Source organism: Leucopleurus acutus (genome assembly GCF_964270905.1).
Source record: "Leucopleurus acutus genome assembly, chromosome: 3".
Classification (NCBI taxonomy): domain Eukaryota; kingdom Metazoa; phylum Chordata; class Mammalia; order Artiodactyla; family Delphinidae; genus Leucopleurus; species Leucopleurus acutus.
Window position 1 is genome coordinate 175,126,648 of NC_139145.1, and position 12,722 is coordinate 175,139,369.

Here is a 12,722-nt window from a genome sequence, read left to right on the forward strand (position 1 = left end):
GTGCACTGGCCCTCTGTTATTTCTTTTACACAGTGTCTGTTATGCCTTTTCCCATTTTCCCTCAAAATTGGGTGTCTTTCATACTGACCTGTATTTTGGTTTATTAGGAATTTTTTAAATCTTATGATCTGCCATTATTTTCCCCAGTTTTCAAATGACTTTTTTGATTTGAAGAAAAATCAACTTGTACCATATTAGAGGAAAAGAGAATGAAAAAATAAATCCTTTCATGTAAAGGAGAAAGGGAAGCATGGGAGAGCTGGGACAAATGGGACAGAATGAGACGGTGGGTTTAAATCTAAAGACGTCAGCTGTTACACTAAGTAGAAATGGACTAAAATGTCCAATTAGGAGATGAAGGACTTTAAACTGGGTAAGAAATCTACGTATATTTGGTATACAATATACCAAGTACCAATATATTATATATTAGAGAGTATATTGGACACATAATATTTGGAGATACAATAAAAACATAAAGACACATTAATGGTGAAGAAGAAAGGACTAAGAAAATTAACGTGCAAATACTAAGCAAATGAAGTCGGTGTGGCCCCATAAGGCACAGGCAGAGCAGACTCAAAGGCAGATGTCTTGTTAGAGACAGAACAGTGAACAGGCGAGCCACAGAAACTAACAGCAGAGCCTCATGCAGCTCCTTAAACAGGGCGCCAAGCCGGAGAACACTGGGAGGTGCGCAGACCCCCGGTGGGTGTGAGACTTCAACACGCCTCTGGCACACTGCGCCCCCGCTCCTCGTGAGCAGATGTGAGACACTTCCAGAAACCAGCGGAGACCTGGAGACTCCTTCCATCCCCACCCGCCCCAGCCGCGGGACCCCCAGGACCCCCGACCTCCTTCTCCTCCCACCCTGCCCCCACCTCGCAGACCTGCTTTGCACAGCCAACCCCCAAGTCCACTACCTGAGGTCTTGGGCCTGCAGCTCTGGCTCCACGAGAGCCTCGGTGAGCATGCCCTGCGCTCGGGGCCGCACCCCCTCCGTGTCAGCCGGCTCAGGCCGAGGGGCCCCCGCCTCCCCTGCTGCAGGCTGGCTGGGGTCCAGGCGTGGCTCCCTGAGTTCTCCACATCCAGTGCTCCTCTGCCAGTGTATGTCACGTTGGTCGTGCCCAGGATTCCTGACTGTTAGAGCCACTTACCACCTCCAGCTTCCAGGGTTGAAGGTGAGATGCCGGACGCCCTTCCGGTAACTCTGCCACTATGGTCATCTCTCCTTTCATCCGGAAGCTGTAACGGTCTTGTCCTCTCTAGCCTCCATAAAGTTTAGAGTTTCATCAACTTAGTTTTTATAACCAGAATGCACCCAGTTGTGTCTTTTCTCACCAGTTTTGCTGAGCACCTGGTGTGCCCTGTTATCTGTGGGTTCTCCCTCAGCTCAGGAGTCTTCTCTGGTGTAGGTGCCGCTTCCCCGCGTCCCCCATGCATCGCTTTTTCCTCCTGGAATTCCCATCACCCCACCAAGCCTCCATTCTCTTCCCGCATAATATTCATTTTTATTTTTGTTATAATACATTGTAATCACTACTGTTTTAAATACACAAATTGTACTTGATTTGGACCATATGTGACTGTTAACACCTTCAAATAGGTACTTAACTTCTTGGGATTTAAGACACGAGACGGAGCCTAGGGATCAGATGGACAGAAAGAGTGACAGCAGATGAGTGACGGGGGTGGAGCTGGGCCGGAGCCCGAGCCCCCGAGCAGCCACGTCCCCCCTGCCCCCGGCCCCCGGCTTCTTCCAGCCCCCGCTGTGGTCCCGCGGGTGGAAGGAGCATGTGGCAGGGGCCCGGGAGGGGACGCCACCTTAAGCCACAGTCCTAAGTGAACCTGTGTGACAGAAACAGCTGTGCGCGGCATCCTAGAGAACAACACCCTTTATTCGGCACTAGAGACAGAGTCCATGCCACGGAGCTGCCCACGCGGCCCTAGTGGCAGGACTGCCGGAACTGCAGGCCACAGTAGCCACACGTCCCCGTCTTTGTTTCTTTGTCCTGGAAAATTCAAAGGGAAAGATCTCCTATTTCCATATTCTACGTCAATCCAGGGACAGGTAGACCTCAGACACTAAAAGCAGACACTGGAAACACACAGCCAACCAGGGGCGCCCACGGAGCTCCGGGGTCACTGCCTGACGCAGGACGTGGCTGTGCCGGAGGCCCTGGGTCCAGCCTGCTCCACCCAGACTCGCTGGGATGCAGGCTCCCTGCCCTGGAACACACGGCTCGGTCCCCGTCCCCCTCCCGGCCCTCGAGCAGGGGCCTGGAAGGACTGGAGGGTGGGGCGCGGAGCAGAGGCCCACCCCTCAGGGGTGGGGTCCAGCCGGGACACAGCAGCAGGGGCGGGGTGGGTCCTGCCCTGTCGCAACACCACGTGCACCTAGCTTTATCCCGAGGCATCCTTCTCTGCGCTAACAGCCAGTGTCCTGTTCTCCTTCTCAAAGGCTCTGTGCGTGTAGTTATCAACAATGTAAACGATCACACAGGCACCGACACGACGGTTCCCTGGGAAAGACAGATGCCTACAAGCCTGAGGGAAAGCAGTGCTGGTGACACTAAGGGCGCTGCACACACGGCACAGTCAAAGCTGCCCTGGACACGCCCCTTGTTCAGCCCGTCGTATGGTCTGTGGGCAAGGCCGAGTGGGAGAGGGTGAGGCCAGCGGGGGAGGACAGGACAGAAGGACGGGGGTCCGGGGACGGATGGCACGTTACCAGGTTTATGTACACTTTGGGGTGGCCCAGGGCCCCCCCCGCGCCGTCACACGATATCACTCGACTCCCAACTTCGCTCACAGGCTGCTCTGCTATCAGGTCGATGGCAAAGTTCTCATTCACCTGGAAAAAGACAGACAGGAGAAGCTCGTACAGACAAGCACAAACACTGGATGCTCTCATGGAATTTAAATCAACATAGACCGCCCCCCACATACACGCACACACTGCCGGCAAAGGCACGTTCTGTACCGTTTCGTTCAAATCTTATCAGTGCAGATCCTCAAAATACACAAGTCGTTCCATACATGCACACACGCCTTTAACTTCTCATCTGGATAGAATTTCAAACTCACAGAAAAGCTGCAAGAATTACAACAGTACAAAGAATTCTGCTTTGTCTCTACCTGGATTCCCCTGTTAACATCCCGCCCCACGTGCAGCACCACCTGTTCTCTCCTGGCCCTGCCCCACCCTCCCTCTCACACCTGCACATGCACACACGTGCTCTCCTACTCTATCTGCTGGAAAAGACCAGAAGCAGCAGCTGACCCAGGGGCCAGAAGCCACGCTGTCTCCATGACCACTTCACCCTGGGGACCGGGTTCTGAACTAACAGCTGGTTCGGGGTCCCGAGCAGGAAACGTGACAGATGAGGCTGAGCCACGTTGCGACGGAGGGAAAGGCAGCCTCGGACTACAAGGGCTGCTCCACGTGGGACACTGGAGCGACGACGGCACCGTAACCACAAAGCACGGAAACACAAGATGCTCGACCCCGCGCTTCCACGGGGATGCGCTAAATCCACTGCCTTCCTTACTGGAAGGAATCAACTCATGACTTTCAAGCTGGTAAATGCAGGGAGAGAGCAACGCATTGCTCCTCCTTCCTCGGGGAGCCAGCTTCTCTCGGTGCAGGTACTCAGCTGGGAGGCACAGAATGTCGTCTGAGCTGAGGAAGCTGGAGATGCTCACCCACAGCAGCCAGAACCGGAACCAGAACCGCCACACATGGCCCGGCAGAAGCCCAACGTTACGGGCAGCGGCTGGACCTACAAAGACTCCAACCTGATCTGATGGGGCTGCGGGATTCCACCCCAGCTGACACACTCAGGGTGCAAAACAGCAAGATCATCTCGAAGGTCCCCATCTCTGGGGGCCAAAGCGTCCACGGGGTTGGAACTAACAGAGGACAAACACGGTCAGCAGTGGGGCCCGCTCTCCCCCTTCCAGACTCCTCTGAGGACAAGCACGCAGACGAGACACTCGGGGTGTAAACGCTGCCCGAGGTCACGGTGATTCTGGCTCCGTGAGTAACCCCAGTATCTGCTCATCACGATGGTGAGAAGTGTTGTGCCCCGTCAGGCCCGGAGGACCAAGGCCATGTGGCTCCCCGCTCTGGCACCCAGAACCCCACGTGCACCCAGAGGGGCCCGAGGCTGCAGTGAAGAGAAGAGAACAAGGATCGATCTTCACAAACACGGCAGGAGAGGCCCTTAGTTTCGTACAATTTGAGCCCAATCCACTTGCACCCAGGAGCACCGACCGCGGAGCAGAGCCCGCCCACCCGCTGCCACCGAGACACCCAGCGGTGCTGACGTCCTGAGCCCGCAGAGCGGGGGTGACACTCCTGCTTTTGGAAAGCTGTGTCGGCTAGACATGATGCCATCCCAAAGCTTTCCCTGGGATTCCTATTTCCGGAAAGGGAGCAGGAGCGAGGAAGTGCAGCCCCCTCGGAACACACGTGGCTGTGTTGTCCCCACTGCTGTCCACGCCCAGGGGCCCCGCGCCCCGAAAACGGAGCCCCACAGGGTCCACCCGACCGACAAACATGGCACAACAGCCATGCTAACCAACTTCCGGGCCCAGCACCACCTCCGCCTGAGGATGCCACGGGCGCCCGTCACTCACGGGCAAGAAACGTCGTCTTTTAATTCCACGTGTGTAACCGCGAAGTAACGAAAATACTTCCATCGCCGCAGAGGAACAGGAGGTCGGCTGGGCCCTTAGCCCCTCCAGTGACGCAGGACCGCTGCAGGCCGACGGCTGCCCCTCCCCGGGGGCGGCGGCTGGGCCCCCTTCTGCATGAGCATCTCCTCTCCACAAGGCCGGCGCTAGGCCAAGGGCCGTGGGTTCCGGGGCAGGCTCGCTGCAGCCACACGCAGACGCTTCCCACCTTTCCTGCGAAGGCGGATCGACCGCCCAGCTTCCTGCTCTCCTCGCTCCTCAAACTAAGAGCATGTTCAGCTTATTTCTTAAAATTCACCCAAATGAAACCGTAGAGACGGTAAGATCGGTGGATACGAGACGCCACGCACCTGTCCAAACCCACAGAACGTGCGACCCCAAGCGTGAACCTACCACATAAACCTAAACCACGGACTTGAGTTAACACACGTATCAGCATTCAGCAAGTGTTCAACCCTGTCGCTTCTCACAAAGGCAGCGCACTCAGGCAAGAGGAGAATAACAGGGACGCTGTGGAGGGGGGAGGGATACAGGAACTCCTACCCTCTGTGCAACTTTTCAGCATGCCTAGAGGTCTTTTAAAACAACAGTCCTTGGAAAACAAAAAAATTTCAAATACTACTGAACGTCAAACTTTTGTCGCAAGAATGAAAGCCGGAGAGACCTGCTGCGCACCTTACACGAGCGTGGGCCCCTGGACGCTCACGGTCTCGGACAGGAAAAGGCCCCAGACATCCCGAGAGGGGAGGTCAAGGGTTGCAGCCGGTTCAGGACTGTGGTGAGCTGACGGTCTGAGCGAGGCGACATCACCAGCACTGCCCCCTCCATTCACACGTTACTGGCCTCACGAACTCTGGAATGTCTGGTTCGGTGTTTAAGTTGCTCCCTGATGTCTGTCCCCAGCGAGGGCAAACAGAAACCAGAAGCCACGGTAGAATTCCCAGGAGAGAGGAGTGTGACAGGCTGAGATGGAAAGCCGGGGGCAGGGTCGACCCCAGGGCTTCAGGACGCACCTGCTGGAACTGCTCCATCCAGGGGGCCAGACTCCTCACCCCACGACACCCTCAAAGTGGGAAGTAGGAAACCAGACCCTGGGGGTGGACAACGTAACCAAGGTCAAAGGGAGGGGAGATGCGACTTAGGGACAGCTGAGGGTGGCAGGAAGAATCAACAGGCTGCCTGAAGGGGAGAAGTGACGCCAGGTGACTGCTGGGGAGGGGTGCAGGGAGGCCTGAGCCAGGGCGGTGAGGACTCCCTCTGAGGTGGCAGGCACGGGAGAGAGGAAGTGGGAAGAACGCAGGCCACCGAGGCGAAAGGATTCCAGTGTCCAGCGGTTGCACTGGTGTTTCAGACCCACTCAGGGAAGACCCACCCACGTGCTGTCTTCAAAAGTCCCTGAAGGAACCAGCCTGATCTACACGCTGTGAACCACGGAAAACATACTCCAAAAAGTGACTGAAAGAGTAATTTTAAAACACTGATGTGACTCTGCTCTAACCTGAGAGTCTGGCAAGTATAAGGCACAGAAGTGAAAGAAAAGATCACGCCCATTTACACGTACGCTAAAACTATACGCACAAGATGTCGTGTTACATGTCTCGGGGAAAAAACCAAAACAAAACTGGACGTGTTTAACACGCAGAAGAAATGCAGAATTCCAGAGATTCTAGAGTGCTCACAATCTGGGGAGAATTTACTTAAATTTTACAGATTAGTATTTATTTCTTCTTCGTTATAAAAAGTTTTAGAAAGCTCACCTCTCTTTTGCTAGACCTTTCACTCACCTCTTTCTGACGACCTACAAATCGAACTTTCCTGTAGTCTTTATCGCCATAAACCTGAAAAGAAAAAGACCGTATGCGATTTTTTACGGCCCGATGCTGTATCTTATACCAATCATAAACGTCTCAGGAAAAGTGTTTTCTTAACGTTCAGGCCATTCACGATCACACACACCAGGAGTACGTGTAGTTGCGCACCCGGGGGCATTTTTCAGCAGGATTCCTACCGGGACCTCAGGCAGTAGTCTGAATTGCAAGTAGCAAACGGTAGGGAAGGAGCAGAGGAGCGCGGTCCTGGCGGAGGGGGACACCCGCCCTCGACCTCGGAGGCCCCGGAGCTCCCCCCCTCTCTGAACCTGCTCCGTGGCCTTTTCTAACGACACAGGTACTCACTCCCTCATCTTTGGGCTGCGGATCACAGCCTAACGTGGTTGTATTTCGGTAACTCGACAGCGGACCCGCGAGTTACTACAATGCGGTATTCAACATTGCACAAACTCGAGGAGATCGGACGCACAGAACTGGTCATTTCTGACTCCACCGGCGTGCTCCCCACAGTAACCAAGGGGCTACCCCGGGATAACAGGCTTGGATCCGAGCTCGCTGCGAGGATGAGGCCACAGTGGCTGCAGACAGCCCCTCGGTACCCCTGCGGGTAGTGGGCCCGGGACCCGGACGGAGGGCGAGACCGAGGACGGGACCGCAGGCGCTGGGTCTGGGGCGTCTGGGGCACTGGGGGGCTGGACTGCGGGTACGGGGCTCGGGGCCCCGAGGGACTGGACCGTGGGACCCGGGTGCTGGGCCGGGGGAAGAGGAGGGACCGGGGTGCCGGGCGACTGGACCACAGGCACTGAGCTTGGGGCACAGGGGGCACCGGGGCGCTGGACCCCGGGGACACGGGGGCCGAGCCGGGGCTCCGCCCACCTGGGCGCCCCGAGGGGGAGGGCGCTCTCCGCGCCGCAGGGGTTACCTGGCCGGTGTGCGTGACCTTCTCCCCGGCCGGCGAGGTCTGCACCCCGAAGCACCTGGCGGCCCCGGGCAGGCTCCGCGCCGCCGCGCCTCCCCGGCCCAGCAGCCTGAGGAAGGTCACCGCCGCCGCCATCTTTCAGGCTGACCTTCGACCCCGCGCACCGACGCGCCGAGCGCCGACGCATGCGCACGGCGTCCGCAGGGACCCCCCCCCCCCCCCACACACACACACCCTCGGCCCGGATTTACCTCGCCCGGTGAGGCGCGCACGCGCGGTGCGGTCAGGCAGGTGCTGCCGGCTGGTGCAGCGGCGGGCGGGGGCTCAGCCCGGATAAGGGGGGACGCTCCGCGCAACCTTAGCACTTAGTGATGCTCCACTTACCAGGGGCAGGGCAGGGGAGGATGGAAACGGAAGATGCAGTGCTTACCTTCGATGGTAACAGATAATCATGGGGAGTTACATGTTGAATGTTGTGAATGTTGGAGATGAGTCCTTGCTTAGAGGAAACTGGAAGTACATCATGTTGGACAGAGCGCATTTCTTTGTGGTTCTGGGGTTTCTGCAGCAGAGCCCAATGAAACTGCCAGTAAAGCGCAGCCGATGGCATCCCTCATGCAGGTTAGCCCCGAAAGGCCCGCTGCTCTGGAGCACACCTCGCGGTCCCGGCCCTGCTTCTCTCCTGCCCCTCATGGCCTCCTCCAAACGGCCTGTGCAGAGACCCGTCGGGATGGTCAGCTCACGGCCAGCCCCCGATGGGCGAGGGCGGTGGGCACAGGGAGCAGTCCCAGAGCTGGGGTGGAGCCGCGCATCCCACTGCCCAGGAGCTGAGGGCACCCACAGCCTGGACTCCAAGGCCGTGTGGCGATGAGAGGCGACAGTGCCCAGAATACCTCCCGGATCGGAAAGGTGTCCACGGACGCATGCTCAGAGGCAGGCCCGAGCTCACCTGGGCAGGGGCCACAGCTTGCAGCCGAGTCAGGGGTGCGCGTGCGGTGCCAGGGCGGCGCGCAGGTGCACCCCGTGTGCAGCTCACCTTCGTGTGCGTGGAAAGTAGTTGTGTCCACGCAGACACAGCCTGGAAAGACATGCGTGGCGATTTCACTGTGGAATCTGGGCAGTGGGTACGTGGGTGTTCGCCATCAGTGTCTTTTAACTTTTCTCTGTGTTTGAAAGTATGTTGGAGGAAATAAATTTAACTGCAGTCAGTTAGAACCAGGGCCTATTTCCATGCGTTCCCCTGAGCCTCGCCACATTTCTCCCAGGATGTCCACTTAATACAAACATGAGGTTTTTCTAGATTTTGTTTTGACATTGATATTTATCAGCTTTTTAAAAAGTCTACTTGGTTGTGACTTCTTTTTCATTCAAAATACCTACTTTTGTTCCCATTTTTCATCCCTCCCCCGCCCCCGGGAGCGCCCCCCAAACCTTAGCCGCCCGGTGGCCCACAGGGCTGGGGGAGTCCCGGGAGGAGGGCGCAGGGTCCCGGGAGTGGGGGGCGGGCTGGGTATGCAGGGGACCGGGGAGGGGAAAGGCAAGCAGCCGGGGAGAAACCCGGCGCTCCGCGACTCCCGCACCCACGTGGCTCCGCCTCTGCGCCCAGCCCCGAGGGGACCGCCACGTGACCCTGCTGCCATCTTCCTTCCTGGCGGACACTCCGGGCGACGGCATCTCCGCCCCACTGCGCAGGCGCTGCCGAGGGCGCAGGCGCAGGGGCTGGCGAGGCGGGCTGCAGGCGGGCCCGGACTCACTCTTTCCAGGTGCGGGTCGTGGGGTGTTCCGGGGGTCCCGGGCTCAGGAAGGGCGCGTTCTGGGGACCCCTGGCCTCGGCTTGCCCGGGTGGGACGCGGGCGGAGGTCACTGCGGTGGGAAGCGGCCTCACGGGTGATCCCTTCTAGCCGGGCACCGTTCCGGCCCTCGTGCCCTCTGCTCCAGCCCGCGGCCCGGCCGCCACGGGGTCATGTGGACGCGGGCCTCGTCTGGCCCCGGCGGCCGGGTGGGGGTCTCGGCGCCGAGCCGCTCTCGTGCCCTCCCGGGGGTCGCGCAAATTCCCGGACCCGCGGCTTGTGTCCCGAGGGCAGGGACGTGGGGAAGGAGGTTTTCTCGGGGGCAGGAGCCACCGGCAGCTGTGACAACTTTTCCTCTTTCTCCCTAGATCCAGCCGCGACATGGCCACCGCTCTCCTAAGGAAAGTGGTTTCCGCCGTGGGCCCCCTGCTGCACCTGGGTGGCCTCCCGCTCTCCTCTCTCGCGCCGTGCCACCCGCGCGCCTGCCGTCAGGTCGGTGCGCCCCCCAGCCCGGCGGCCGCGCTCCTCTCCGCGCGCCTGGTACTCGGCCTGCAGCAGCCAGCCCTGGGCTTCAAGACCAAGGGCGTCCTCAAGAAGCGGTGCAAGGGCTGCTACCTGGTCAAGAGGCGCGGGCGTTGGTTCGTCTACTGCAAGACCAACCCGAAGCACAAGCAGAGACAAATGTAGCCCTCGGGCTGGGAAATCCCTGCCCGGGAGACAGTGCTGCCTCGTCGAAAGGAAAATAACAAGTAAACATTGTGTAGCCTCGGTTCTGCTGACCTTCGGGTGTTGTGGACTCTGCGGCCTGCGTCTCACCTCCTTGTGGCTCGGGATCCAGCCAAGCCTGAGACCCACCTGGGAACGTGTCCTTCTTAGCGCCTGCGCAACCTGTGTTTGCGCTCGGGCAGAGGACTGAACACCGGAGGGAGGGAAAGCTGGCTTTATCCCACGTCAGAATGCAGGTTCTTTAGAAGACCACCCTGTGCGTTGGCTCACTCTCGGCCCTGTCTCTGCGTTCAGCCACACTGCTGCTTCCCTGTGGATTCAGACACATGTTCTCAACTTTCCCATCTCCAGGAAAAGCAGGGAAGGCCGTGATAGCAGTCTTTAAGTCAAGGGAAATTTAACTTGTTTATACATATATAAAGGTATTTTGGGCATTGATTAAATATGTTTGTCATCCTTAGTCTGAGACTTGAGAAGTGTGTGCGCACACGTGTGTCCATGTGTGCATGGGTGCAGTGTGCATGCATGTGTGAACTGTGTGCAGTGTATGCATGGGTGCAGTTGTGTGTGTGTGCACACGTGTGTGTGCAGTGGGTATGAGCTGCTGCTGTGGACTCTGCAGACTGTGACCTGGAGCCAGTGGTACGCAGTGTCCTGGTGTCGCCTGTCACGGGGTCACAGCCTGATGAGTTTTTGAATCATCCTTCTCTCCTGGGTTTATCAGCCTCTGATCTAAGATAAGAGCATGACCACACCCCTTGCAGCTCATCTACTTCCTGATACCTGGATGGACCAGCATTTAGAACCCTGAGATTGCAGCACAACAAAAAAGTCGGTTTAGGTCAGAAGGCAGCAAATTACAATCCACAGGCCAGATCCAGCCTGCAACCCATTTTTGTAAATAAAGCTTTTATTGGAAAACAGCCATGCCATTCATTTATGTTTTGTTAAACCTACAGCAGCCAAAGTAGTAGCTGAGTAGTTACATCAGAGACCTTATGACCTGGAAAGCCTAACATATTGGGGCTGTATTTGCAGGAAAGAGTGCCAGTCCCCTGTTTAGATCATTAAATAAGCTTCGTATCCTAGGATTTGACTTCACTATGACACAACCTACCAGAAACACTTCATGTTTTCTCTATCATCCGTATAGTGAGAGAGATCTTTGTATATACTGGCCAGGAACGAATAGAATCTGAGATTTAAATACTATTTATAATAGCACCAAAACCATGATATATTTAAATAACAAGATTAGGCACATTCTGTATACTTAGAATTGTAAAACACTTGGAGAATTCAAATAAAATCTAAATAAAATGTTGACATTAGAAGACTCTATGGCAGTTCCATCCAAATGGGTCTACAGACTCAATGTAATCCTGATTTTTATACGATTTTGTACAAAAGGCCACGGTTCTTCAAAATTTTGTATGGAAAGGTAAAGCAAGCAAATAGCCAGAAGAATTCTGAAAATGAAGACCTGGAGGACGCACACTCCCTGATTCAAGGCTCACCGTACATAAAACCGCAGCAGTGAAGACGGTGTAGTACCTGTGAACGTGTACACACAGCCCAATAGGACCCTGCAGAGTGCTCAGAAATGGACCCACACATGTGTGCCTAAATGATTTTCGAAACAGGATTAAAGGCAATTCAATGTAGAAGGGATAGTCTTTTTTACACATGATTCTAGAAGACTGGATTTCCATATACACAGAAGAAACTCCACACCTTTCACCTTATACAAAGCTTAACTAAAAATAGACCCTAGGCCTAAATGTAAAGCCCAATACTATAAAAGCATGGGAGGAATTACATGTGAATTTGGGTTATGCAAAGACATTATGCAAAAGCGTGATCCATGAGAGAAAACACTGTTAGATTAGTTCTCATCAAGGTTACTATCTTCTGCTCTTCAGAAGACACTGTTAAGTAAATGAAAAGACAGGGCAAAAACTAGAAGAAAATATCTGCAAAGCACATTTCTGATCAAGGAATGGATCTATAATATATAAAGAAATCTGAAACTCAATACGAAGAGAACAACCCAATTAGAAAAGGGCAAAAGACTTGAAGAGATTTTCACAAAAGAAAATGTACTAATGAAAAGGAAGCACATAAAAAAGGTGCTCAGCCCTAGATTCGAGTGAAAAGCCAATGAAAACCACAATGAGACGGCACCCCTGCCTATGAGAACGGTTAGCAAATAGGCCAAGTCAATCGATGGTGAGCATCGTAGCAGCTGTAACTCAGTAAAAATTAGTACAGCCGTGTTGGAAACACTTCGGCCTTTCTCATGAAGTTAAATGTTCAATTATTTAGCAAACTCATTTCTGGGTATTTGTCCAAGAACAATGGCAACTTTTGTTCACAGTAAAACCTTTATGTGAATGTTTATAGTGGGTTTACATATAAATGAAAAAAAAACCCACAACAAACTGGAAACAGTCCACATGTCCTTCAGGTGGTAAATGGATGAAACCGCTGTGTACATCCTTACTCAGCAGCAAAAAGAACGAACTACTGGTAGAAATGAAAACACGGGTGAACTCAAATCCATTATTCTGACTGATGGAAGCCTGGACTCAAAAAGCTACACATTTTATGACTCCAAGGGTATGACATCATGGAAAAGCCCAAATTATAGGGACAGACAATTGATCTGTTGGCAGGAGCTGGGGATGGGGACAAGGGATTGACTACAAAGGGACATGAAGGAATGCTTTTGGGTGATGGAATATTCTACAATTTGATTAT

General features: G+C 55.0%; 2 protein-coding genes across 2 annotated transcripts; one reads left to right on the forward strand and one right to left on the reverse strand.

The window, feature by feature from the left end:
- Positions 1-1,880: 1,880 nt before the first annotated feature.
- Positions 1,881-7,591, reverse strand: NDUFS6 (NADH:ubiquinone oxidoreductase subunit S6). The gene is made up of 4 exons (XM_082835420.1): positions 7,450-7,591; positions 6,483-6,536; positions 2,732-2,854; positions 1,881-2,012 (listed from the first exon to the last, which is right to left on the reverse strand). The coding sequence occupies exons 1-4, from the start codon at positions 7,579-7,581 to the stop codon at positions 1,947-1,949; spliced, it is 375 nt and encodes a 124-aa protein (XP_082691546.1). The 5' UTR covers positions 7,582-7,591; the 3' UTR covers positions 1,881-1,946.
- Positions 7,592-9,145: 1,554 nt separating this feature from the next.
- On the forward strand, positions 9,146-10,449 carry MRPL36 (mitochondrial ribosomal protein L36). Its single transcript, XM_082835673.1, has 2 exons — positions 9,146-9,209; positions 9,605-10,449. The coding sequence occupies exon 2, from the start codon at positions 9,618-9,620 to the stop codon at positions 9,921-9,923; it is 306 nt and encodes a 101-aa protein (XP_082691799.1). The 5' UTR covers positions 9,146-9,209; positions 9,605-9,617; the 3' UTR covers positions 9,924-10,449.
- Positions 10,450-12,722: the final 2,273 nt, after the last annotated feature.

Bases quoted from the DNA above. Each gene is read 5' to 3' on its own strand.
- NDUFS6 (XM_082835420.1), bottom strand. From the start codon at position 7,581: ATGGCGGCGGCGGTGACCTTCCTCAGGCTGCTGGGCCGGGGAGGCGCG. The intron at 6,537-7,449 runs GTAACCCCTGCG...TTTTCTTTTCAG, and splicing joins AGGTCACGCACACCGGCCAG to GTTTATGGCGATAAAGACTA. The intron at 2,855-6,482 runs GTGAGTGAAAGG...GTCTTTTTCCAG, and splicing joins TTGTAGGTCGTCAGAAAGAG to GTGAATGAGAACTTTGCCAT.
- MRPL36 (XM_082835673.1), top strand. From the start codon at position 9,618: ATGGCCACCGCTCTCCTAAGGAAAGTGGTTTCCGCCGTGGGCCCCCTG.